Raw genomic sequence first — 26,802 nt, forward strand, 5'->3', positions numbered from 1 at the left:
AATCTTACCGGTCTGTCAACCTGCATGATCTCCCAGAGCACTTCGGCCACATCTGGTAAAGTGTAGGGAGGGAGACAAAAGCAGCATGTGTGGAGCAGCTGGCTTACTAGTTGCTGTCCAAGCTGGTTCATCACCTGTCCAATCAATTCTTTCCGTAATTCAAAGTCCTCTTCGTGCTATAAAGAAAAGAGGAGCAATGGATAAGTTCTAATTTCAACTTCCCACAGACCAAGTACTCTTTCCCCTTTAATCTAACACAGCATTATCAATGGGTATGCTGCAAGAATTTTTACAACATGAAAAATCTAACTATTCAGCCAGGGGCCCAGACCTCTTTTTGTAAAAAAAAAAAAAAAAAAAAGACAGTCAACAGAATAGCCACCCAGTGTGAGTCAACCAAAATCATACTTTTTTTTAATTTGTCAGATCCGGCAAAAAAAAAATTTAATATATTTTTTGGTGTGCTGCAGAATGTTAGTAATTAGTTTATGTGTGCCATGAGATGAAAAAGGTCAAAAATTGCTGATCTAGCAATTTCTCTTTCCCAGGAAAGAAGGTATACATATTATATAGCAGGAGGATTCACAAAGCCCACCAAATGTTTCATCATGAAGAAAACATTGAGTTTAGTATCAAAGAAATGGGCACGGGTTTTAGATTTACCCTTAGATTTTTCATGAAAAGAGGGCAGAAGAGACACAATGGTTAAAGATTAAGGGTAGCAATTTTCTTAATCTTTTTTTTTCTGTGAAAAATAATGAAGTATTCTTATTTCCTTTTTGAAAACCAACTCAGATGATTCCAAAATGGCGATGGAGTAAGTGGAAGCTACACTGACACTTTCCAAGGACCAAACTGGAAATACAATTAAAATACAGAAAACCCATCCTGAAAAATCAATTGAAGACTAGCTGGAGAGACCCCTGATAACCAAGGATGGAAAGTGGAGACTGAATAGAGACTGGTGGGAAGTGGGGAGGAGCGAAAGGGCTGGCCGGGACCCTACGGACACCAGCTGAAGTTCTGAGAGATATCTCAGTTGTTGGGGGTTCCCACTGAGAACTCTGAGGTCTAAACCCCAAGCTGGGCTCTCCAGCCCAGAACAACAGAACTGATAAAGGTACCCACATATCAACTATATGTGAAAAGCAGCACGGTTCTGTCTGACAGTGAGATGACTGGAAATGCAGGAACCCTCTTAAAGGGCCAACACACAAACCTTAGTGTACAACCACTCACCTTGGGCAGAGGAAAGGTAGAGTAGACTGGAACTGTGTGAGCAGAAGCCAGGATTGGGGGCTTTGGGGTTGGAGATCAGGGAGCAGCCCCCCTGGTTTCCTGTGCTGAGTCATTCCCTCATGCTGAGGAGGAAATCTTTCTCCTGTGGACCTTTACTATCCAGTAGTTTTTGCCTGGGGGGAAGGCAGTTGCCCCACCCTGTTGGAAGACCTATGGCCCCATACTGTGGTCAATAACCTGAGGCTAATCAAGTCTGAGTGTCAATGGGAATGCAGGCAGAGGCGGGTCTCTGGCGGCTTTGAGACTTTGATCTAATCCCAGGCCTGGGGCTAGGAAAAGCAGAACCTGGTGCACATGTTGGTCCTTTCCAAAGGTACCCAGCCCCAGCAGGGGGAGCTACAAACTGGGGATTGCTGATAGCTCCAAACCAGGTACTCAGGGCCAGTCACAAACAGTGTCTGACATTGTCCTACACTAGAGATTAGGAGTTGTAGTAGATCTACCTAATACACAGACACAAACCCCTCAGGCAGCCAAAATGGGAAGACAAAAAATAAGCTCCAAATGAGAGAACGATAGAATTCTCTGGAAGAACCAAATGAAATAGAGATAAGACATTTATGAGACACAGAGTTCAGAATAATGATAGTAAAGATGCTTAACAGCATGAGAAAAGATATAACAACTATGAAGAATGACATAGCACTAATAAAGAACACACTGAAAATTATTAAAAAAAAAAAAAAAAGAACACACTGGAAGGAATACACAGCAGATTAGGGGAAGCCAAGGACTGGATCAGTGAATTAGAGACAGGGTAGAAAAAAAATCACTCAATCAGAGGACCAAAAAGAAAAACCAATGAAAAAACAGGACAACAGTTTAAGGGAGCTATGGAACAATAAGAAATGTAGTAATATTCGCATAATAGGAGCGCCAGAAGGGGAAGAAAGTGAGCAGGGGATAGAGAATGTGTTTGAAAAAATAATGGTAGAAAAGTTCCCTAACCAGGTTAAGGGAAAAGTCACATAAGTTCGGGGGGCACAGAGAGTCTCAATCTCAAGCAAGAAGAACCCAAACAGGCCCAAGCCCAGACACATCATAATTAAAATGCCAAAATTTAAAGACGGAATCTTAAAGGCAGCAAGAGAAAAGCAAACCTACAAAGGAACTCCCATAGGGCTGACACCTCATTTCTCATCAGAAACTCTACAGGCCAGAAGAGAATGGTATAAATTACTCAAGGTAATGGAAAACAAGGATCTGAAACCAGATTACTATATCCAGCAAGGCTATCATTCAAAATAGACAGTGAAATCAAGAGCTTCCCAGACAAAAAAAGGAAAAAAAAAGAAAAAAGAAAAGGCTAAAGCAGTACATCACCACCAAGTCAGCATTATAAGACAGATATGCCTAAGGAAATGAGGAAGCAATATTAGAAGATAATGAGCTGCAAAGTAGAAAAGTTACAATGATTATACTTACATCATTGGCTACCCCTGTATGAATGAGATCTCGTAGGAACCTCATGACACTACAGTTGGCATCCCGGTGGTCCAGGGTAGTAGAGGCAATGGCCCACTGTAAGATAGGGATGACCACCTGGCTCCTCAGCAAGGTAACAGGGCTACGCTGAATAAACCTGGTGTGGAAAGACATGCTGGGTATAAATGACAGGAAAAGGCTATAAAAGCAGCCAGGGTAAAAGACAAAACTAGGGAGAGAAAGTAAAAAGATCAGTGGTTGCTTGGTTTGAAGAGGAGGAAGGGACATATAGGTGGAGCACAGGGGATTTTTAGGGTAGTAAAACTGTTCTGTACAATACTATAATGATGGATACATGTCATTATACATGGTGGGGGTGGGGGAAGCAGGAAGTATATAGAAACTCTATTACTTTCCATTCAATTTTCCACAAGGTTTCTCAGACCCTTTAATGTAATGGAGAATCTCCAAGAAAAACACAATGTTTTTCCAGTTCCTTTCACCAGGCAACCATTTGTACAAAGAATATCTCTAGGAATTAGTTTTTCAAGGAATATGTCCTGGGAAAACGGAGGTTGACAACCCACCCATATAAACTGGGGGGAAAAAACCCACACACATTTTTCTAACTTGTCCAAAAACTAACATCTACATTTAATAATGGTTTATTTTTTTTAAAAAGCTTTTCTGTTCACTAACTGGTTTGATTAAAATTCCTTAGTGAGGGACTAAGAAGGAACTCAAAGATTTGACAATAACATCAGTGTTACTGGTAAAAGGAATTTAAGCACTAGATGAGGTGGCAGACTAGGGGCAGAGCTAGGAAGTGTAACACCAGATAACTTCTAAGCACCTTAAAATCCTAAGAATTTTTTTCTGAAATATAATTATATTTACTCAAGGAAAAATTTGAGGTGAAGCCTGATATCATAGCAGCATACAAAGTTAAAACCACAAGGGATTTTAGAGATTATCTAGTCAAATGTTTTTACCAAGCACAATTTTACTGTCCTGCATGTGTTTCCTCCTTCATGACAGGAACTTAGCCACTTTCCCCTACTCCCATCCAATTCCTTTTCCTCACTTATGGGGACAATCTGGCTCAAAATATAACTTTGGGTTATGAATGATTAATCTACCTACTTCACTTAACTCATTTCACAGAGAAGGACACAGTCAAGTGTTAGGTGACAAGTCTGAGCAGTGATGGGAATGAACAATAAAAGAAAGGGTTGCTCTTTGGAAGAACTGACCTGGTGGCTAGCCTGAACAGGTCATCCACGGTGTCAGGGTGATTCTGCAGCCCATTTTGCTGTTCTAGGAGCTGAAAGGTGGGGATGCACAGTGCCTAAAACAGAAGTGATTTTAAATCAAATACTTGTATATAAATGCCACAGCATTCAGACTTGCTAAATATCACAACACATACAAAAGGAATAAAGAGGGGAAAAGGACAAAAGACTATGACAAAAATAAGATCAAGAAAAGGAAGATGGAAATCTCTCTCAGTTAACATAAACAGTTTTCACAAATGAAAGCCACATTTCAGAAAGGATTGGTGGTATAGATTTTAGTTGATGAAGGTGGATAGATGTCATTTCAAAGCTTTAGAAGTTTCTGAAATTAAAAACTGCTTATGTGCTAAACATGGTCAGTTTGCTAAGGGAGTAGATGAAGTTTTAATAGTAGCAGATGAAGTTTTAAAGGGAAAGATATTTTGAGGAAAAGGAGTATCATAATTTAATTCCCTAATATATTCCCACCCATCCTCCACCCCCATGACTAGAGGGGGTGGGGGGCAGTATATCAGAAACCTTTTCCAATGTCTGCTATTTACCCTAAGACCATCCCTGCTGAGTAAACTTGTTCACTGGCTGTTCCAGGGAAGAATTTAAATCCAGTTGCCCACCTCCCCACTCCCCCAAAAAACCCTATCTCTGGAGTGCATAATTAGGCAGTAATGATCATTACATTTGTGTAGTCAATCTTTCTTTCTCCCAAGCAGGCCTGTCCAGAGAACTAGGAAGTTTCTATCTCCCTGTTATTAGGAAATCAACATGCCTGGGGTGGAAACATAAAGAAGCAACAGAATTAAAGACATGGTAAAGAACACACTGCTAGGCCTTTAGACCATCAAAGAACCAATACATCTATATTCCCCAAAGAAAACATACCTGAAGCATGTCTAGTAATCCTTGCCGACAGCCTTCTTCCATGCCATACTCATCCACAAGGATACTGCCAAGGTACAGGAAACAGGAATGCTGATGTACATGGTACACATTCACCATCTGCCAAGGGTAAAACCAATTAATTAAACCTCTTATTGAGGTTGATACCCCTCAATAAGTATCAACTTAGAAAGCTGTTTGGAGGAAGACATTTACAGAGAGACTAGTCTCTTCTCTTTCACACAACATAGAAAAGCAATTTGCATAATACTTCAAGCTGAAAGACATTAAAGAACTATTTTATCCAAGGCTTGTATAATGTTTATAAAACCATAGCATAGCATACTCAAATTTTCTAACATCTAATAGTTGCTCCTATATGCATTAAAAAACACTTAAAAAAAATTAGTAGAGCTATAGCAGGGACAAATATACCAAACTAGAGTAGAGGCACGGTGCATGAAATTCGTACACTGGGGGAGCCCCAGTGGGGGGTCCCTCAGCCCAGCCTGCACCCTCTTGCAGTCCGGGAGCCCTCGGGGGATATCCAACTGACAGCTTATCGCTGCTGCGGAGGCGGGAGAGGCTCCCGCCACCACCACTGCACTGGCCACCACCACTGCACTGGCCAGCCCTGAGCCTGGCTTTTGGCTGAGTGGCACTCCCCCTGTGGGAGTGCACTGACCACCACGGGGCAGCTCCTGCACTGAGCATCTGCCCCCTGGTGGTCAGTGCACATCATAGCAACTGGTCATTCTGCAGTTTGGTTGATTTGCATATTTGCCTTTTATTATATAGGATGCCCTCATCTTGGAGGCTGTGAAAGCATTATTTCAATTTTGAGTTTCTCCTAAACTCCTTTATTTCATCTTCTAAGTAAAAAACAGTATTTACAATTAAGGTATCTGTCTCAAAAGAATAGAAATTCAATATAATACACACATTTAAATTAAATGATTTGTTTAGGATTTTTACCCTACTATTCTCCAAAAATCAAGAGGCATCTATTTATACATTCATCTGTTGGAAATGCCACCACAACACCCATGCATTGATCTTATATAAATTCTATTTTATAAAAGTAGTGGGGGCTGAAGGATAAGGATAGAGTAACTGACTCTTATCAGCATATACCATGGAATGAGCATGAGATGAGAACTATGAATCTGTTTAGTGCTGTGTGCTCAAAAAATATATGCTCTACTTAATGAATAATGATTTAAGTCAGGGGTTGGCAAAATGTCTTAAAGGGCCAGATAGTAAATAATTTAGGCTTTGCCAGTCATACAATCTTCTGACTATCAACTTTGCCACTGTAGCACAAAAATGGCCAATAAATAATACTTAAATGAATAAGCATGGCAATCACTCAGTAAAACTTCATTTACAAACTACAGGACCATCAGCTCTAGTTTACTTACCTCTTGTTTATGGGACTTTTAAGAATAATTTTCATTTCTATCACATGTACTGACTTTAGAACACACTTCCTATGTAAGGTCCTGCCCTACTCTATTGGTTGGTCACATACTTAATTAACAGGAATAAAAAAAACAGTATCAAAGTCATGAGATATCCTCCAACAGCAAAGGGACTTTAAAATCAAGTTATATTAGACTTAGAAAGTATTACACCAACTGGGACCCTTAACCAGAGGTGGACACAGCCTAAATGCAAACATATACTGCTATACTTATAGAGTATAGAAAATCACTAATATTAAAATTCTATTAAAATATGTACCTGTACAAACTTTAATCTAATCTACAATTTAAGGAGGTGAGTTCATGCAAGTGTTAACTGACACTGCACTAGCATGACCCTAGCTGAGGGTGCTTCCTTAAGAGTGAAGTACCACGGTGCAGAATTTAAGGTGACACTCACTGTTAGGGTCAGCTCCTGAGAGTGTTGTTGCCTTAAAATTGTACTGTCTGTACCCTGTCCAGGTGGAGGAGAGTCGCTTTAGGTTGGGTGGGTTGTCTAGCAATTTTCTTCACAGCACGAGTGCAAAATTTAAGAAGACTCTTGCTTAAGAGTCCTACAAATGCAGGATTGGCACTGGCCTGGCCTCCCTCAATTTTGTGCACATAGCACCTCACTTGCCTCAACCTAGTTCTGGCCCTGCTATGCAGTTAACATCAACACAAATTACTTAGTGAACTAAGTCACTAGTCACAGGTATCTCTGAACTAAGCCGCTAGTCATAGATGTCTCATAGAGAGTAGTTCTAGGTATAATCTTAGAGAGCTTCATGTAGTGAGTCATACCATCTTAATAACATATCAATCTTGGACATTAAGAGTCAAATTTATACCTTGACAAATAAGAAACTTATGTGAACTATGTTTAATATAGTTAAAAATCCCTTTGGGCCAAGAAATAGCAAAGTTTGACTTATCACATTTAAAAAAAGGAAATTAATGTAAAAATATTTAGCACTGGTATACAAGAGCTGAGCATTAAAGTCCTTCTCTTTTCCTAATTTCACACTGGAATGTATTGCTAATTAGACTTCACTATACAGATAAGATTACAGACAACATACCTACCACTGGCACTACTTAACCTCTTTCAAAGAATTTTTTTTCATATTTAATTAATACAAAAGTGTTTCATCACCAGAGTTTTCGTTCCAAAGGCTCCTATTTCAAACTCTGTACAGTTTACATTTTCCCTCTCGAAGGGAACTTACCTGTGTGACTAGTGGCTGCAGAAGGGCTGCAGATCCTTTGCCTACACAGCGAACAGCAAATCGAAGGCATCTGCAACAACGCTCTACAATCCGATTATCAGCCCGATGCTTATTTAAAGTCTCAGATAAAACTGGCCATATCTGAGTCAAAAGTGAAAAAGCACAAGAAAGAAAGAGCTGAAAAAAAAAAATGCTTTCAAGTTGGTAACATTATATTTGGCTTTCAAATAATTTGGAAAGAGCTTTCATTATAAGAAATACACATGGCCTGATTTTGACCAGTACATGTGTCGAGATTCAACATACTATTCATCACTAAAACACAACTGCTTCTTAAGAGAAGCACAATGACTCTTCAGAACAGGAAGGGGAGCATGTCTAACTTTACTAGAGGACAAAGATATGCATTTTCCTAAACTTTGAACTTCCTAATTTAGGGTGGAAAGAATTAGTACAAGTTACAGAAGAAGAAATGTTTAAAGGCAGTTCCAAGAAGTTGGAAGACCCTAAACAAAAGGACTAGAGTAAAGGAAATAGCATTATTTGATACTGTTGAACACTTAAGAACATTGGGTGTACCCATTGTCCTGTAGCCTGAAAAACAAGCACTTCTCCCATCTAGGCCCAACCCTGCTTAACTTCGGAGATCAGATGAGATTGGGCGTATTCAGGGTGGTATGGCCATAGACTTTAAAGCACTTTTCAAAACATACCTTTTGATCCTCACATTAACCTCAGTGAAAAAAGCATAAGGGAAAGTATGTTATCAATAGGAAAGCTAAAGCAATGAAGGCTTAATTGGCTTTGTCAAAAAAAAAAAAAAATGTTGCTAGTATTAATCAGGCCTCCTAACAACTCTAGGATTCACACAATCTCTCCCACTTCTTTGGCCTTTCAATGAATTTTCCTATAGCCTGTTTTTTTAAAAAAATCTAAAATCAAAATTATTTATTTGTATGGTTCCATTCCTCTTTTCATTGGTATTTAATCTGTATCAGCAAATTAAAACTTCCTATGAACCTAGAAGAAAGTACCTTCTCACTCTAGTTACCCACAGCATTGCAAGGAAAAAGGAAGAAAGTCTTGTACCACAGACATTTGTTAACACTTACTTCTTGAATGACTTTTTGGCACGGATGAGTCTGTCCATTTTCCACAATGGGATTGGTGTGTCTGCAGAAAGACAAATGGCCCAAATTAGTGAAAGAAGAACAATTTCACCAAGGACCCAGAGCCCTGTCCCTGGTTAGTGTACTTAGTATCATCTCACAAAAACAACAAGAACAACAACAACAAAAAACAGATAGCAAACTTATTTCTAGGACTCAAAACCATTTCCTCTATTGCAGCGGTTCTCAACCTGTGGGTCGCGACCCCTTTGGGGGTCGAACGACCCTTTCACAGGGGTCGCCTAAGACCATCGGAAAACACATGTATAATTACATATTGTTTTTGTGATTAATCACTATGCTTTAATTATGTTCAATTTGTAACAATGAAAATACATCCTGCATATCAGATATTTACATGACGATGCATAACAGTAGCAAAATTACAGTTATGAAGTAGCAACGAAAATAATTTTATGATTAGGGGTCACCACAACATGAGGAACTGTATTAAAGGGGCGCAGCATTAGTAAGGTTGAGAACCACTGCTCGATTGCATTCAAACAAACACAAGCAAATAGTCTTAAATTATCCTATTATTTATTGCCACCTTTAAGCAACTTCCACTAGATTCACAGTGGTTATCAACCTTCTGGCCCTTACAATGCCTATTTTAACTTATTCCATATAGACTTTTATGCAACTATTACTCTACTATTCCAGTTATACCTATGGGCCTCACATATAAATTATGAAACTCAGTAAGCATCACTCTTTGAACATTGTCACTCAAATAGTTTTTTTAATCATTAGGCTCCTCTTGACTTCAAAGAAGGATTAATTTCAGCAGGTTACTAGAGAGGCTTTATTACTGTTTTGTACCCATAGTTTCACAATGCGTCTAAAAGTATGTATGTGTGGTCCTTGGAATAGCAAGCAGCAGCAGCACCTGGGAACTTATTAAATACTAGCGGCCTGGTGCATGACATTTGTGCACTTGGGGGGTAGGGGTGGGGTCCTTCAGCCCAGCCTATGCCCATTTGCAGTCCAGGAGCCCTCGGGGGATGTTCGACTGAGGGCTTAGGCCCACTCCCCACAGGGAGCGTGCCTAAGCTGCAGTCAGACATCCTTAGTGCTGCCGCGGACCGCTGCTGCACTCGCCAGCTGTTAGCCCAGCTTTTGGCTGAGTGGCACTCCCCTTCTGGGACCACACTGACCACCTGGGGGCAGCTCCTGCATTGAGCATCTGCCCCCTGGTGGTCAGTGTGCATCATAGCGACTGGTGGTTCTGCCATTGTGTCCATTTGCATATTACCCTTTTATTATATAGGATTATTATATAGGATGTAAATTCTTAGGTTCTATCCAAGACCCAATCAATCAGACAATCAGGGATGGAACCCAGCCATCTGTGTTTTGATAAGTCCTACAGGTGACTCTGAAGCATGCTAAAGTTTGAGAATCACTTATCTAGAGACCAGAAATAATTACATTTTAAAGGGTCTTTTGACACCCTTTCCCTCCCCGGACCATGTCACATGACCCATGGACCCAGAGTGAGCAGACTGGGGAAGGTCAGGTGGGAAGGGCAGACTATGAGTCTCCCCAAGGGACATGCGACCCTGTCTTCCCTGCCTGGGACTCGGGAACACTATCCTGTGGAGAAAATCCACGAAGGTTCCCAGTTTCTCCCAGGCCATTGCCCACAGTGGCCTTTCAGGTGGACTCTCGAGTGGGACCCCACCAACCCTGAGACCCATGACTTCAGCACCCATGACTGTGCATCACAATGAGGCCTGCCATCACCCAAGGTCACTGCAAGTTGGAAGCCTCAGTCTTCATTGCCCTGCTCTGCGAGTGCTGACGTTACCAGCTCCTGGGTGCTGAGCTCCATTTTAGGAATTTTGCTTCTAACTGATTTGGGTGCACTTATCTTAGTGGCTCAGAAGGAAATGAAGTTTTTTTCCTCCATGAAGTCTCTGATTCCTTAGGGATAATGAAACTATAGCTGAGGGGGTAGCAACCTAATTTTACATAGTGCTTTCTACCTTTCATATCATATTTCTCTGATGTAAAATTATCTAACAGTGGGTGGGAGTGCAGGATAGGTACAAGTTCTATCGTGGGCATTTTCATAAAATCACCAAAATTATGAAGGTAGATATCCTTTAACTGTGATTTTTATGAAATATCCTTTGTAGATACTCTTGCACATATACAATGATGTGTGTGAGGTTTGTAGATTAAGTTGAAACAACCTAATGTCCATCATAGGGGATTGGTTCAATAAAGTACATCCATCCATACAGTTTTTAAAAAGAGTCTTTTGACAAAGGTCCACCAAGAACAAGTTCTTAGAATTTGCCTTTGCCCAAGACTTTAGGCAATGATCTTAATTAAGTATCCTGACAAAGGAGATTATAGGGAAACAAAACAACCACTTGCTTACTTCAATACACAAGGGTCTCATTTGTGCTTTTAACCCAAGACAAACATCTAGAATCTCTCTTCTTACCTAAATATTACTGCAAGACGATCTAAGAACACAGTGGGATCTGAGGATATACCATTGCTGGGCTCCTGAGACAACAGCTGAAGAGACAGACATTAACAGTCATTACACATACAAACCTACAGCAAACACTGCAACATACACCCTTACACATCAACCTCGGTCTCAATCTCTGTCTATTTCTGTAAAGTTACTCAAATGGTGCAAACTTTTAATTCATATTGTCAAATTACTTTCTTCCATCTCACTGCATCCTGGCCAAGACTATATATTACTAACATTTTAATATATAATCATTGTGGAGTGGAAAACATAATTTAATTTTTTCCATTTACTTGTATTATGATTGAGACATTATAGAAATTATATATTATATATAGTTTATATATGATTATTATGTATTATGTAATCTATATTATATTCACATTCCACTTTAGCTTTATATATTTTTTTTGTTTCTTTTTCTTTCTTTTTTTATTTTTAGCTTTATATTTTAAGAGATAAGGCAAGTTGTCCCTTATTCTTCTTTCCTAAAATTTCCACCATTGCCGAACCGGTTTGGCTCAGTGGATAGAGTGTCGGCCTGCGGACTCAAGGTTCCCAGGTTCGATTCCGGTCAAGGGCATGTACCTTGGTTTCGGGCACATCCCCATTGGGGGGCGTGCAGGAGGCAGCTGATCGATCTCTCTCATCGATGTTTCTGACTCTTTATCCCTCTCCCTTCTTCTCTGTAAAAAAATCAATAAAATATATTTTAAAAAAAATTAAAAAAAAAAATTTCCACCATTATATCATTAGGGGTGAACTTCAGAATCATTTTGTCATGTTCTCCTAAAAATCCTATCAGTACGTTCACTGTTACTGCACTATACTAGTACATGTAATTTGAGAAGAACTGCCATCTTTACATATTCTTCAAGGAAACTTGGTAGGTTATGGTTTTGATTGCTAACTTGAATGGTATTTTTCCCATTACATCTTCTAAATCAGTGATTCCCAAAGTGGGCGCTACCGCCCCCTGGTAGGCGCTGCAGCGATCCAGGGGGGCGGTGATAGCCACAGGTGCATTTGGGGGCGATGAGTAACTGCTATTAAAATTTAAAAAAAATTAATTTCCAGGGGCTGAGTAATATTTTTTCTGGAAAGGGGGCGTAGGCCAAATAAGTTTGGGAACCACTGTTCTAAATGGTATTACTGACATTAGTGAAAATCTATTGATTTTTAAGTACTTCTTCTGTGCATGCAGCTACTTCAATAGACTTATTCATTTTAAAAACTTTTCAGTTCATTAAAAAAAAGAAAAAAGGCCGAAACCGGTTTGGCTCAGTGGATAGAGCGTCGGCCTGCGGACTGAAAGGTCCCAGGTTCGATTCCGGTCAAGGGCATGTACCTGGGTTGCGGGCACATCCCCAGTAGGAGATGTGCAGGAGGCAGCTGATCGATGTTTCTCTCTCATCGATGTTTCTAACTCTCTATCTCTCTCCCTTCCTCTCTGTAAAAAATCAATAAAATATATTTAAAAAAAAAAAAAAAGAAAGAAAAAAGAAAATTTTTCAGTTCATTCTTTTGGCTTTTCTACATAGATAAAAGATCACATGTAAATAAATAATTTTGACTTTTCCTTTCTAACATGTAAATATGTTAATTTGTTTCATACCCCCTTACTTAACCGAACTCACCTTTTTCAATGCCATAACCTGAACAGAACATAGTTCACTAAGACATTCAGTAATCTTCTCCAACGGTAATCTGGCTAGAACAAGTGCTGTCCCTGAGAGACAAAGGAAGATACAGATGAAGAAAATAAAAGTTGAATTGAGGTTATTCATTGGTCCTAAAGCATGTGGTTAACAGAAAAGCCTGACTGGTCCCATTCTTTCAAAAAGATCAGCACTGTTTTTATAAATTTCAATAGCTTATTACTGATGGTCAGTTTTTCTTAATAGCAGCCTATTGGTTTAAAAATGTTCAAATTTATCTCCCCTTCCAATTCCTTAAAGACTTAAAATCTCCTCCACAAAACCAATACCAAAGCTGTTTTTTTAAAAATATTTTTTTTTATTGATTTCAGAGAAAGGAAGAGGGAGAGAGAGGAACATCAATGATGAGAGAAAATCATTGATCAGTTGCCTCCTGCATGCCCCTTACTGGGGATCAAGTCAGCAACCCAGGCACGTGCCCTGACCAGGAATCGAACCGTGACCTCCTGGTTCATGGGTCAACACTCAACCACTGAGAAACACTGGTAGGATCCAAAGCTATTTTTATATAGCACAGTACAATAGCTCTCAAACTTCCCAGAGACTCTGACTTAGTAGGTCATAGAAAACCTTTGTTTCTGATAAGTACCGTAGGCAATTTTTATCATAAGAGAAATTGAAGAAATATAAACATAATATATTTTTTACAAGAATGGGCTGAAATGAGAGATTTAATTCTTTTCTACCATAACAGAATCTATGAACGGAGTTAAAGCATTCTTGCTGGGAATCAATTTCTTTATCTATAAAATGAGTGCTTTGAACAGAATAGTAGTAGTTAAGCCTGCCTCTTTTGTTGTTTTTAAATAGTTGCAAAAGCCCCTTTCCTTACTTTTTCCCCAAAGAAAACCTTAACTTGGAGCTCTAATAAGATAGATTTGAAAAGAAAAAAAAGGAGTTAGTTAGGTTAAAGTGGAGACTTGGCCTCCCTCTTTTCACAATGCCCATCAACTGCGGAAGCATCACCCCCAAACTGAAAGGTTGATGTGTTAGACAATGTCCCTTCTAGGCCCAAATTCCTTGACTATCTCTCATCTTCTAAAATTTCATTCAACAAAACAGTAATCCTATCTAATAAAAGAGAAACATGGTAATTAGCCGTACCTCCGCTACCCTTCCCACGGACTAATCAGGGCGATATGCAAATTAACTGCCAGCCAAGATGGCAGCCAGCAGCCAGGCAGCTTGAAGCGAACATGAGGCTTGCTTGCTTCAGTGATGGAGGAAGCCAATGTTCCCCACCTGCCGCTGCCGGCCTCTGAGCTTGCAGTTTGAAACATTGGTACAAATATAGAAGCTAAATAAAACCCCAGAAACCTGCTTTCAGCCAGCCGGGATCTCAGAGCTGGAGTTGAAACAGTGTTTCGATTATAGAACCGAAACAAACTGTAGATTCCTGCTTTCAGCAGCTGAGGCCTCGGAACTGGAGCCAAGCCTCAGAGCTAAAGCTGGCCCAGAATTAAAAAAAAAAAGAAAAAAAGGAGCGGTTGGGAGCTTCAGTCACCCGCCAGCCTGAAAACAGCCCTCAGCCCCTCACCCAGACTGGCCAGGCACCCCAGTGGGGACCCCCACCCTGAAGGGGGTATGACCAGCTGCAAACAGCCATCAGCCCCTCACCCAGGCTGGCCAGGCACCCAAACGGGACCGCCACCCTGATCCAGGACACCCTTCAGGGCAAACCAGCCTGCGGCTCTGTGTGTTACAGGGGGCGGGGCCACAACCTCCCTATCCGCCCTGCTCTGTTAGTGACAGGGGAAGGTGCCCCAACCCCCTGATCAGCCCTCCTCTGTGTCTGATAGGGGGAAGCTCCTCAACCCCCTGATCGCCCTGCGGCTGTGTGTGTGACAGGGTGCGGCGCCCCAACCCCCTCCCCAACAGGACCTGCTCTGTGTGTGACGGGGTAGAGCCATAACCTCCCCATTGGCCCTGCCCTGATGTGACAGTGGCGGTGCCCCAACCTCCTGATCGGCCCTGCTCTGTGGGTGATAGAGGGCGGCGACCCCCCCCTCCCACGGGCCCTGCTCTGTGTGTGACGGGGTAGAGCCGCAACCTCCCCATCGGCCCTGCCCTGAGTGTGACAGGGTGCGGCGCCCCAATCCCCTGATCCGCCCTGCTCTGTGTGTGACAGGGGGCGGTGACCCAGCTTCCCTATCGGCCCTACTCTGTGAGTGACAGAGGGGAGCCCCCCAACCCCCTGATGGGCCCTGCTCTGTGAGTGACAGGGGGCAGCGCCCCAACCCCCTGATCGGCCCTGCTCTGTGCGTGACAGGGGGTGGCGCCGCAACCTCCCCATCGACCCTGCCTTGAGTGTGACAGGGGGCGGTGCCCCAACCCCCCAATCGGCCCGACCCTGAGCGTGACTGAGGGTGGCATCGCAACCTCCCGATCCGCCCTGCTCTGTGCATGACAGGGGGTGGCACCCCAACTCCCCAATCAGCCCTGCTCTGAGCCTGACCAGGGGCTGCTAGGGATTGGGCCTGCCCTCTGCCACCCGGGAGCAGGCCTAAGCCAGGAGGTCGTTATCTCCCGAGGGGTCCCAGACTGCGAGAGGGCACAGGCCGGGCTGAGGAAACCCTCCCTTCCCCCCTGAGTGCACAAATTTTTGTGTACCGGGCCTCTAGTCCTATATAATAAAAGCCTAATATGCTAAGTGTCTGGTTATCTAGTTGTCTGTTCAACCAATCAAAGTGTAATATGCTAATGATGTGCTAAGGTCACTCAACTGCTCGCTATGATGTGCACTGACCATCAGGGGGCAGACCCTATGACCAGTAGGTTAGCTTGCTGCTGGGGTCCAGCCAATCGGGACTGAGCTAGATGGGCTGGACACGCCCTGGAGTCCTCCTGCGGTCCCTCCCCACCTGGCCAACCTCCTGTGTCCCTCCCTGGCCTGCACCCTCTCACAATCCGGGACCCCTCAGGGGATGTTGACGAGCCGGTGTGGGCCTGATCCCAAGGGACCCCACTGGTGCACGAATTCGTGCACTGGGCCTCTAGTCAATCCATAAATCTTCAAATTCGAATAAAAAACGGAATGACTCTTCCTAACAGGCTATTAGCCATGGATGTATAGACTTTTGTTTAAAATCAGATTTTAGGTGAAAATCTAACTTAAATATAATTGTTTCTTTTAATTCATTCCTACAGAACAGAGTGTAACTAAAAACAGTTTTCTATGTCTAGACAAGAATACCACTGAAAACTGGGATACCACATTCTATTATAGGTCAGATGTCACTTCAGCATAAAGGTTAAATCTTTCTAGAAAATGACAAGATGGCAACAATAACCACAGTAGTAGTTATGAAGAATATATGACTCTGATTTAATATCTTATTATCTATGCCTATAAAGGGAAACAACAAAAACTCATGCTACAAAATCTGTCTTTAAAACAACACAGGTATATTGGCTGGTAAGGAACCTAGTCATAGAGGTGAGAAACGACAGAGCTAGCTCACACATAAGGTCATCCAATATTGCCAGGCTGTTTGCCACTCACATTAGCTTAAAAAATGCTGTACAGTTCCTATTACCCAATTTTGTATTTGATATACTCCCATACCTTCTCAACTACCAGTTGTAAGGATTTCACTACCTCACAGTCATTTGTTTTCAGAAAGTTTAGTTAGAAAGCATTTTCTTTCTAAGAGTCAATAAACTGTCAACAGTTGATCACTCATAGAATAAATGTTCGTGCTTTCATAACAATCTTTCATATTTAAAAACAGCCATCATGTTTAAAGTCTCTTCTAAGTCTTTTCTTCCCTAGCAATAATATCTCTAGTTCTATTACTCTGAGCTTCATCATCACTCTGGCTGTTTGCCTCCAGATAGGCAATCACTCAGTGTAAGCTGATCAGTAATGGTTAAAGAACATTAAGGGACCAGGACCCTTCTTGGCCTTTTGTACACATATGTATGTACACATAATCAACACCCTTCCCTCTGAATGGAAAAGCCACTTTCCCCCATCACTAAGTAAACTGGTACTGAAAAGCTAGGATATGACTATGAACGATAACCCCCAGAAGTGGCTTAGAGGAAACTGCTCCTGGTTAATATTGTAAGTAAATACCTTTCAACAAGCCCACAGCAGCTTCTGGAGACAACATGAAGGAATCGAGGGAACGGGCAATCTCCAGGAGTCCATTAAAGTGCTGAGCCATGTGGTCCCGGCAGACAGAACAAATGTTATGAATGGCTTTGGCTGCAGCAGAAGCCAGAGGCTTTTCACACAGGCCTTTCATCAAATAGCCCAATACAGGGTCTAAGGAAAAAAGCCATACAGTGAAGTTTACATATTTGAAACTCAAGGAAAATGTCTTGTTTACTATAATAGATGTTTACATTCTCTTTCTTTTTAAAGCAAAAGAACCATTTTTAAAAATGAAATGTGTTCAAACCCCAATATATAAAACATAAAAATGGAGCTGATCTCACTGGCACAGTGTCTGGAAGCCCTGAGTCTTAGTCATCTTCCCATCTCTTTCCTCATGGACAATTAATTGCTTCTTGTTGCTAGTGCTTCACAGAGCACAGTTTGAAAACCACTGGTGGATATGAACATCCAAGTATCTATATATATAAAAGCCTAAGCAACTGGCCAACTGGTGGACTAGTAGCTATGATGTGCACTGACCACCAGGGGGTAGACGCTCAATGCAGGAGCAGAAACCACAGGCATGGAAACATGGAACAGACTGATGAATCGCAGAGGGAGCAGGGAAGGGAAGAGGGCAGGAAGAGATTAACCAAAGATCTTATATGTGCACCAGTGGGGTCCCTCAGCCTGGCCTGTGCCCTATCACAATCTGGGACCCCTTGGGAGATGTCAGAGTGCTGGTTTCAGCCCGGTCCCCACAGGCCAGGCCAAGAGACCCCACCGGTGCACGAATCTGTGCACCAGGCCTCTAGTTAAGAATATAAGAAAGAATGTAAAGCTCAGAGAGCTACTATTATACTCACAGGTAAATCACTTTGTAAAAATAGCCGACATTAATAAGAACAATGATAGTTATCTAAAACTGACACTTTTATACTCGCTTCTTTATAGTTATAAAGGGCCTTAAAACATGCAGATGGATCTTTAGCACTTCTGGAAGAATTAATTCATCATGTTCCATTTTTTACAAAATATAAGTGTTCCAAGAAAATGGATTATAAAGGTGAATTTCTATAAAGCAAGTCAACTAAGCAATAACTCATAAAATATTTACATTCAGTGCCTAGAAACATTCTACCTAGCAATATGAGAAAGCAATAAAACAAGAGCAAACACAAGAGAAAGGAAGAATATCAGAAAAATCAGATGCAGCAGCAGCTGAGGGGAGAATTCACACATACCAAGGAAATGAGGATTTCGATCAACCACTTCGCTCATCTCTCCAACCAATTCAATGCTGGTGTATCGCACAGCTGTATGTACAGTCTCTGGGAGACGGACAACTCCTTCTAGGACCTCCACAAGCGTTGGATTGTTCTCCCTGAGTACAGAAAGCAAGCACTCAGAGTTACTGATTTCAGAGATTGGGTTTTGGCCAAGAAACAGGCTGCAATGATACAAATCATTGCTAAAGGGCTTCTTTCTAAATAATTAATCATTTGGATAAAAGTACTTAACACCTGAGATGAAAGGTTTTTAAATCCTAAAAAAGGCAGGGGGACGGGGCGGGGGGGGCGGGAGGGGGGAGAGAAAGAAATGGAAGATATAACTGTTTCAGAAGAAGCACACTGCTCCTTAATCTTTTGAATGCCAGTGTCTAAAGACACATTCTGCTACCAAATAAGGTTCTTCAAACTAGAGAGGCAGGCATTTACTATGGATGCATGTCTTCATTTAAAGAATCTGTTTTATTTATTCCTATATCTGCAGCACCTAGAACAGTGCCTGGCACATAGTGGGCACTCAATAAATACTGCTGAATGGCTAAGTAAATGAATGAATATTTCTTGCAGACTACTTTTTATTAATTGTTATTCTCCAAAAGATTTCTTATAGCTGGATACTAGAAACTTTAAGAACAGTTAAGCATGAGTAGGCCTGTTCACTAACTAAAGGAACAAGAAGAATACAAGCTGAAGAAACATAATTACAGGCCAATATCCCTGATGAACACAGATGCTAAAACTCTCAACAAAATATTAGCAAATCAGATCCAGCAATATTTTAACAAGATCATACACCATGACCAAGGGGGGTTTATTCCATAGATGCAAGACTGGTACAATATTCTCTAATCAATAAACGTGATATATCACATAAACAAACAAACAAACAAACAAAAAGAACACAAGCTGTAGGAACAGGTAAAGGAAAATAAAGTTAACTAAGTACTTTCCACAACTCCAAGGATTTATTTTTTCCTTTTTCTTATCTTTTTTTCCCTACTCCCCAATGCTAGCTAAAGTTATTTAAGCAGAGTGAGGATGCCTCCAAAGTGGCAGAACATAATCCAGAAATAAAAGATGTTTAAAATGTAAATAATATTATGAATTTGAGCAAGAGCACTCCCTGCTGATAGTAAGTCCTTTATATACACTAAAAAATTACACTCATGCAGATGGCTTGAGATGTGGATAAATAAAAAACAAAATAAAATCTTATCTCATTTATGCTTTATGTTTCCCAGGGACACTAAGGTAATTACTGATACTCTTACCTTTTTTCACACCAACACGTGTCAGTTAAAATATTAGTGATTTTTAATAATCTTCAGGCTGTCACTGAAGGTTGCAAAAGACACCAAAATAGGTTTAAGAGCAAATAGAATAGAATGTAGTTCAGAACCAGAACCTCTTAATAGAGAAAAACAAACCTATATTGTGTCCTTGAATATTTACTGAATTAGAAACAATATAAGATTTAGTTGACTAGGCCCTGCAAGGCAAATAAGAAAGAAGCACTGTACTTTTTACAAATACATGCCTTAACCATCTCTCCAATCAAGGCCCTGGATAGAGAACTCAACTGTAGAGGTATCTGATCTTAATACATGAAAACCAGACAGATATCAACACCAATTTAAAAACTCAAAGCACAAAGTAATCTGTTTTTAGGGATTCATGTTAAAATCAAAAATAGAATTTCTATGCTAAGCAATAACAAAAATAATTGCATTTTAGATTTTGCTACTCTTTTAGGTAAAATGGTACCTATGCCTTGCCTCTCTGAAACTGATAAATGACTAAGACAAAAAAAAAAAGGAGAATAGTATTTTTGATTATACCAACTTTCACAAAGGAACCTCGGTTAGAAAAATAAATCAGCATTTTAGCACCAAGAACAAAATAATTTTAACTCTGGGAAATGTGGTTAAAACCTGGATATCAGCAATGCATACGACTCTGGACTAGACTCTAGAAGTCCGAAGATTAGACAGCAATTATAGAAGACGTTCTAAGAGTTTCCAAACATATAACACATGAGAAAAATGGTGTAATTTTCCTTCCTTTGATAGAGTTCCCAGCAAAAGACTTATTAGACACTCACGGATCAACACTCTTTGCTATAGCAGCCATGATAAAGAGAACCGCTTCTGTCACCTCCCAGGGTGGGTTGCCTTCTTTCAGAGTAGAATATAACTAGAGAAGAAGAGGTGGATTATGGATCCATTAAAAGGAAAACAGAATAGAATTCCAAAACAAACAAAACAAAAAACCCTGTTAGTTACAATAAATCCAGCCCCTTATTTCTAAATTGAATTAATTATCTCTCCGAGCCAGGGAAGAATATGATTTTCATTTTTCACAGCTTCACTAATTATTAATCTATAAGTAACTAGTAATTTAATATTTAAAATAAACCCATTTAGGTCTCCAAGGATACACCAAGATTACTGTCTGCCCCCAGAGAATGAATATTATAGAAAAAATAAAACATATTAACAGTGTCTTTTCCTGGTCCTGATAACAACTGATAAATACATAAACACACTTAAAATTGAGACACAATATAAAGTCTCTATATTTGCATTGGCTTTACATTTCTATTCACTACATCAAACTAGTAGTACAGATTGAATTCCTAGAAAGTAGCTGTCTAAAGGCACCTATCACAATACCATGTCCAAACAAGAGGGGGTGGGGAGAGACCAAGCAGAATATTCAGAGATGTCCAGAAATTTCCCAGAGTATACCCATCTGGAATGTGACTGGGTGTTAATCTAAATAAGATTTCTATAGTCAAATAACAGACACTGCTAGGTAAGACAAAACTGTTGTTATAGGACTTCACAGAGCCTTTAATATATCATTTAAATAATTTCCCCATTTTAATTGATGATGGATCCTTTTTTGCCAAAGAATATCTCATGGGACTGGTATTCCACAGAAAATATCTTGAACAACACTGATGATTTATGTCCAATTTGTAAACTGAGATCTGGAGAAAAATAAGTAACTGGCCGCACCAGGCAGATGGCGCAGTTGGAGCGTCAACCTGTACAATGAAAAGGTTGCGGGTTCAATTCCAGGTCAGGGCATGTACCTAGATAGCGGGTTCGATCCCCTGTCAAGGTGTGTACTGGAGGCAACCAATCGATGTTTCTCTCTCTGTCTCTCTCCTTTTTCCTCTCTCCCAAATCAGTGAACATGTCCTCAGATAAGGATTTAAAAAACACACACACACACAAAAGAATAAGTAACTTGCTCAAAACCATGGAGCCAGTGAGAGAACTGAAATCTGAACACAGGTCATCTGCCTGTGATGTAGGGATTTTAGTCCTTTTTTAAAATCCCCAAACCTTTGTAGTTAGGTCAATAAACACACTTTGCTTAATATAAAGAAAAATAGTTATAGCTTTATTAACACTTTCTAGATCAGATTATGCCCCAAAGTACACAAAATGTATGGGTCACAAAAATATTAGGTTAGTTCAGTATTGCTGACAAAGCATCAAAAGTATTATTTCAGATCTTAAGAGTGTGATCAAGCAATATGAAAGCCACCTGAACTTATGCTAATGTTAAGTGACGTGGAATGGTGATGATCACAATCTTATGAGGTAAAGTGTTACTCACTGATTGTGAGGAAAACCACAGGACTATGATTCTTCTACTCTAGTATAATCACCTCTGGGATGAAACTGCACAGGAACCTAACCGTAAGTATGGACAAAAGACAATGCCAAATAACTAAAAGAGTTGCCAGGAGTTGATACATAATTATTAAAGCAGACAAACTTGCTATTTTTCCTGGCTAGGTCCAAATTCCCTATAAGTATCTTGGGTCTTTAAGGTTTATCTATGATCTTCCACTCCAGCTGGACAAGTAGAACAGCTCTCATTAGCAAGTGTCACAGAGCAAACTATAACTGAACCATCCACAGACTGCAATTGGCTTGTAAGATAGTAAATAAACATAGCTACTATATGCCAGGCAGTGTGCTAGGCACCTGCATATCTATTGTCCTATTTAGCCATTGAGATTGAAGAAAAAAATGGAACATTTATAGAAGACAGAGAAGTGAACAGAATTAAAGTGATCATTAAAACTGGTGAGAATCTCCGAATGGGCTTACCTGAGCAAAACACTCCATTGACCCAATCAGGAAAATCAAGTCTTTCACCAGGTCTGATACCCTCATTCGAAACTCCCCAAAGTCATCCGTCTCCTCAGGAACCCCCTCCTAAAATATCAAATCAGATAACATTTGTTTTAAATGTTTTCACTGACCACTATACAATCAAGAAAAAAGAAGGCCATTTAGTAGACCATGCCCATTGGACAAAAGATAAATCACCTAAATCACAAGGATATTTTATTATAGAGCATCTCCCAAACATTTAGGTATTTCAAGTCAATAAAACATATCCTCTACCACCTTTACCAACTCTTCTTCTACTACTTCATTTTTTTTTTTTTTCATTTCCCAACTCTGCCTTATTCTATTGTTAGAAAATTTTGAAGGGGTAGAGGTAGGAAGTGATCTGGAAGAGGTGGTAATTTAAGAGTTTATAAGTTCATTTACATAAGTTCTAGCTTTTTAGTACTGAATAAGCCTCTGAAACGTTATGGTTCAAGATCTACTAAAATTAACCATTATCCCAATAACTAGTCACAGAATAAATTATTTAAAAAGAATTTTGTATAGGTTAACAGACATAATAAAACAAGTATAGTAAAATATTAATTGTAGAATTTAGGTAGTAGGTATACAGATACTCACTAATAAAATCATTTCACCTTTGCTGCACATTTGAAAATTTTCATTAAAAAATAGAAATCATTTACATTTCAATGTTTCTTAAATATTTCTTATTCCAACACACTTCTATGAGTAAACAAAGGCTTACCCAATCGTGAAATGGTTAAGGGCATATATAAGAATCTTGGAACATGAAAACTGAAAACAGCCCTTAGGACTATTGAGAATTGCTGATGTAGTTCAACTTCCTTACTGTAAGATGAACAAATTAATAAAAGTGAAGGAGTAAGGAGGAAAGGAAATGATGGCTGTCTTAGATGAGATAAAACACTATATACCTAACAAGTGTAGGAAATGAACTACAAGGGAAATGGTGCCACAGAACTAGCAAAGGGAAGAAAGGAATCGAGTCATTTAAACAAGAGCAGCCTGCTTTTATTTACATTATCAGGCTTCTAAATAAGATGTAGTTAAAGATAGTATGCATCAGTTTAAAAAAGTATTGAAAACCACTAGACTAGATCATCATTAAGGTTCTTTAAAGACACAAAATAGCATGACTCGAACAACAATGTTAACATTAAAATGAACAGAATAGACAGTTTTCATGTCAGATTTAATTGTAAGCAATGGGAAAAAAAAATCCTCACTCTAGGTCCTAAGTTAAAGGACAGGGATTAAACCAACCAACCAAAAGGATGAAAAAAAATATTTAACTTTTGTGTTAGTTTTAATCCAACAACACATTCTGATTTTTTCATTTAGCATACCAGCTATCAATTTCAATAGTCATTTATTTATTTATTTATTTTTAATATATTTTTTTATTGATTTTTTACAGAGAGGAAGGGAGAGAGATAAGAGAGTTAGAAACATCGATGAGAGAGAAACATCGATCAGCTGCCTCCTGCACATCTCCCACTGGGGATGTGCCCGCAACCCAGGTACATGCCCTTGACCGGAATCAAACCTGGGACCTTTCAGTCCGCAGGCCGACACTCTATCCACTGAGCCAAACCGGTTTCGGCAACAGTCATTTATTTTTAACTGCTACACAATGGTACATTAAGGTGCTACATCATAATTTATACAATTCTTCTTATACTGTTGTACATGGTTTTACTTTTAAAAAAAAAGTTTTCTATAAAATAGCTACTTTTTCTTCTGCAAAATTTAAGGTAAATTCCCAGGAGAATTACTGGCTCAGCAGACTTAATTCCTTCGTACACAGACCTAATACTCTTCAATAGACATATACTGATTTCTTCAGTTTAAGCTAGTAACAGAAAACCTTCACATTTCATTAGCTTTATTCTCAAAAGTTCCTCTTCAAAACAGCACTAAAAAGAGGAGGAAATTAAGATTTAAACAAGTAGAGAAGAGAACTTACATGGTCCGGTTCTAGCTGGCAGTGTCGAGCCAAGGCATGAAGTAGCCTCTGAATGTAAGCTTTGAAGATGCCATGAATAACTTCATCATTAGTTTTGTACAAATGCTCCCCTAGTCGGTACCAAAAGTTAAAGGAGATTTCTACTACCTGGTAAATTAGAGAAAGGGATAATGAAATGGAATGAGTCTTATTATTATTAGAGCGATGTAGGAAACAAGATATATTTTTAAGTGGAACCAATTAAGAAACCACCTTTTCTCTAGTACACTTATTATCCTCCTCCCAAATTATTTTCCCATATTAGATTCCAAACTCCTTTTAGGAATGGCTTTACATTCCCTATTTACCCTAGATAACTTCTTCAACAGTATATTAGATTCTGAATTTAGAGAAGCAGATAGAAAAACGGAAATCTCTTCAAGTATTTTTTCCCAAATTCTGAAATTATTTCATTTTGTTTGAGAATGGAGAACCTCTAACCAGACAAACCATCTGCAAATATCCCTGTACATACCAACCTTATATCACTTATATTTACTTGATTTCTTGAATGGGAGAGAAGGGGGAAAAAGACTTTATCTACAGCTTATCTTACTTATAGCACTGTTTAAAGAAGTGATAATTATTTGTAGTGCTATACTATCTCCCAAAAGTTTCCTTTCATTTTATTTTTTAAAATTTATTTTGTTGTTGAGAGTATTACAGATGTCCTCCACTCTCCCCTTTGCCCCCTCTTCCACCCATCTCCCAGCCCATTCTGGGCCGTCACCTGTCTATTGTCTGTGTCCATGGGCTATGATTAATTTGTACTTCTAAATCCTTCACCTTTTTCACCCATCTCCAACCTCTCTCCCATCTCACAACTGTCAAAATGTTGTCTGTATCTATGAGTCTCTCCTTTGCTTATTTTGATTCTTAGATTCAATTGTTGATATATACATATCTATTGCCATTTTATTATTCCTATTCTTGATCATCATCCTTCCTCTCCTCCTTCTTCTTCAAGACCCTTTACTTATTTATTTTTAAATTTTTTTTATTGATTTTAGACAGGAAGGGAGAGGGAGAGATAGAAACATCAATGATGAGAGAGAATCATTGATCAGCTGCCTCCTGCATGCCCCCTACTGGGGATAGAGCCCATAACCTGGTCATGTGCCCTTGACCAGAATCGAACCTGGGACCCTTCAGTCCGCAGGCTGACGTTCTATCCACTGGGCCAAACTGACTAGGGCAAGATTCTGTATTTTTTATGTAATACTGGTTTAGTTGTGATGAACTCCTTTAGCTTTTTTCTTGTCTGGAAATCTCTTTATATGTCCTTCAATTCTAAATGATAGTTTTGCTGGGTATAGTAATCTTGTTTTAGGTATTTGTTTTTCATTTCTTTGAATATTTTGTGCCACGCCCTTCTGGCCTGCAGTTTCTGTTGAGAAATCAGCTGATAGTCATATGGGTACTCCCTTGTAGGTAACTAACTGCTTTTCTCTTGCTGCTTTTAAGATTCTCTCTTTGGCCCAGCTGGTGTGGCTCAATGGTAGAGCATCAACCTATGAACCGTTTCCCAGGCAGGGCACATGCCCAAATTACAGTCTCAATCCCCTGTAGGGGCCATGCCGGAGGCAGCCAATCAATGATTCTCATCACTGATGCTTCTATCCCATTCTCCCTCTCTCCCTTCCTCTCTGGGATATTATTTTTTCCCCCAGTTGTCTTTAATCTTTGGCATTTTAATTATGATGTGTCCTGGTATGATGTGTCTCTTTGGGTTCATATTGTTTGAGACTCTGTACTTCCTGGACTTGTATATTTATTTCTTTCACCAGGTAAGGGAAGTTTTCTGTTATTATTTTTTCAAATAGGTTTTCATTTTCTTTCCGTCTCTCTTCTCCTTCCAGCACCTCCATGATGTGAATGTTGGTATGTCTGAAGTTGTCTCAGAGACTCTTTACACTATCTTCATATTTTTTTATTCTTTTTGCTCTTCTGATTGGGTGTTTTTGTTTCTTGATATTCCAAATTTTTTATTTGATTCTTAGCATCCTGTACTCTACTGCTGATTCCCTGCAAATTATTCTTCATTTCAGTGAGTGTATCCTTCATTTCTGACTGGTTTTTTATGTTGCTGATGTTCTCACTGTGTTTCTTGAAGTTTTCAGTAAGTCACTTGAGCATCCTTATAACCACTGCTTCAAACTCTGTATCTGGTAGTTTTCTTATTTCCATTTCATTTAGTTCTTTTTCTGGAGAGTTCTCCTGTTCTTTCATTTGTGGCATGTTTATTTGTCTCTATAGT

At 39.7% G+C, this 26,802-nt stretch overlaps 1 protein-coding gene across 1 annotated transcript in view; it reads right to left on the reverse strand.

The window, feature by feature from the left end:
- TNPO3 (transportin 3) overlaps positions 1-26,802 on the reverse strand; it is a 100,067-nt gene that overhangs the window by 18,645 nt on the left and 54,620 nt on the right. The window contains exons 8-20 of the mRNA XM_070423870.1: positions 24,507-24,653; positions 22,490-22,597; positions 20,461-20,552; positions 18,315-18,454; positions 17,047-17,238; positions 12,888-12,979; positions 11,212-11,288; positions 8,700-8,760; positions 7,588-7,728; positions 4,899-5,015; positions 3,978-4,072; positions 2,725-2,881; positions 9-176 (exon numbers count right to left, since the gene is read on the reverse strand). Coding sequence (XP_070279971.1) covers positions 9-176; positions 2,725-2,881; positions 3,978-4,072; positions 4,899-5,015; positions 7,588-7,728; positions 8,700-8,760; positions 11,212-11,288; positions 12,888-12,979; positions 17,047-17,238; positions 18,315-18,454; positions 20,461-20,552; positions 22,490-22,597; positions 24,507-24,653 — 1,587 coding nt within the window. The remainder of the gene's footprint in view (positions 1-8; positions 177-2,724; positions 2,882-3,977; positions 4,073-4,898; positions 5,016-7,587; positions 7,729-8,699; positions 8,761-11,211; positions 11,289-12,887; positions 12,980-17,046; positions 17,239-18,314; positions 18,455-20,460; positions 20,553-22,489; positions 22,598-24,506; positions 24,654-26,802) is intronic.

This window comes from Myotis yumanensis, unplaced genomic scaffold (genome assembly GCF_028538775.1).
Source record: "Myotis yumanensis isolate MYYU_CA2020_CCGP unplaced genomic scaffold, mMyoYum1.0.hap1 SCAF_9, whole genome shotgun sequence".
NCBI lineage: Eukaryota > Metazoa > Chordata > Mammalia > Chiroptera > Vespertilionidae > Myotis > Myotis yumanensis.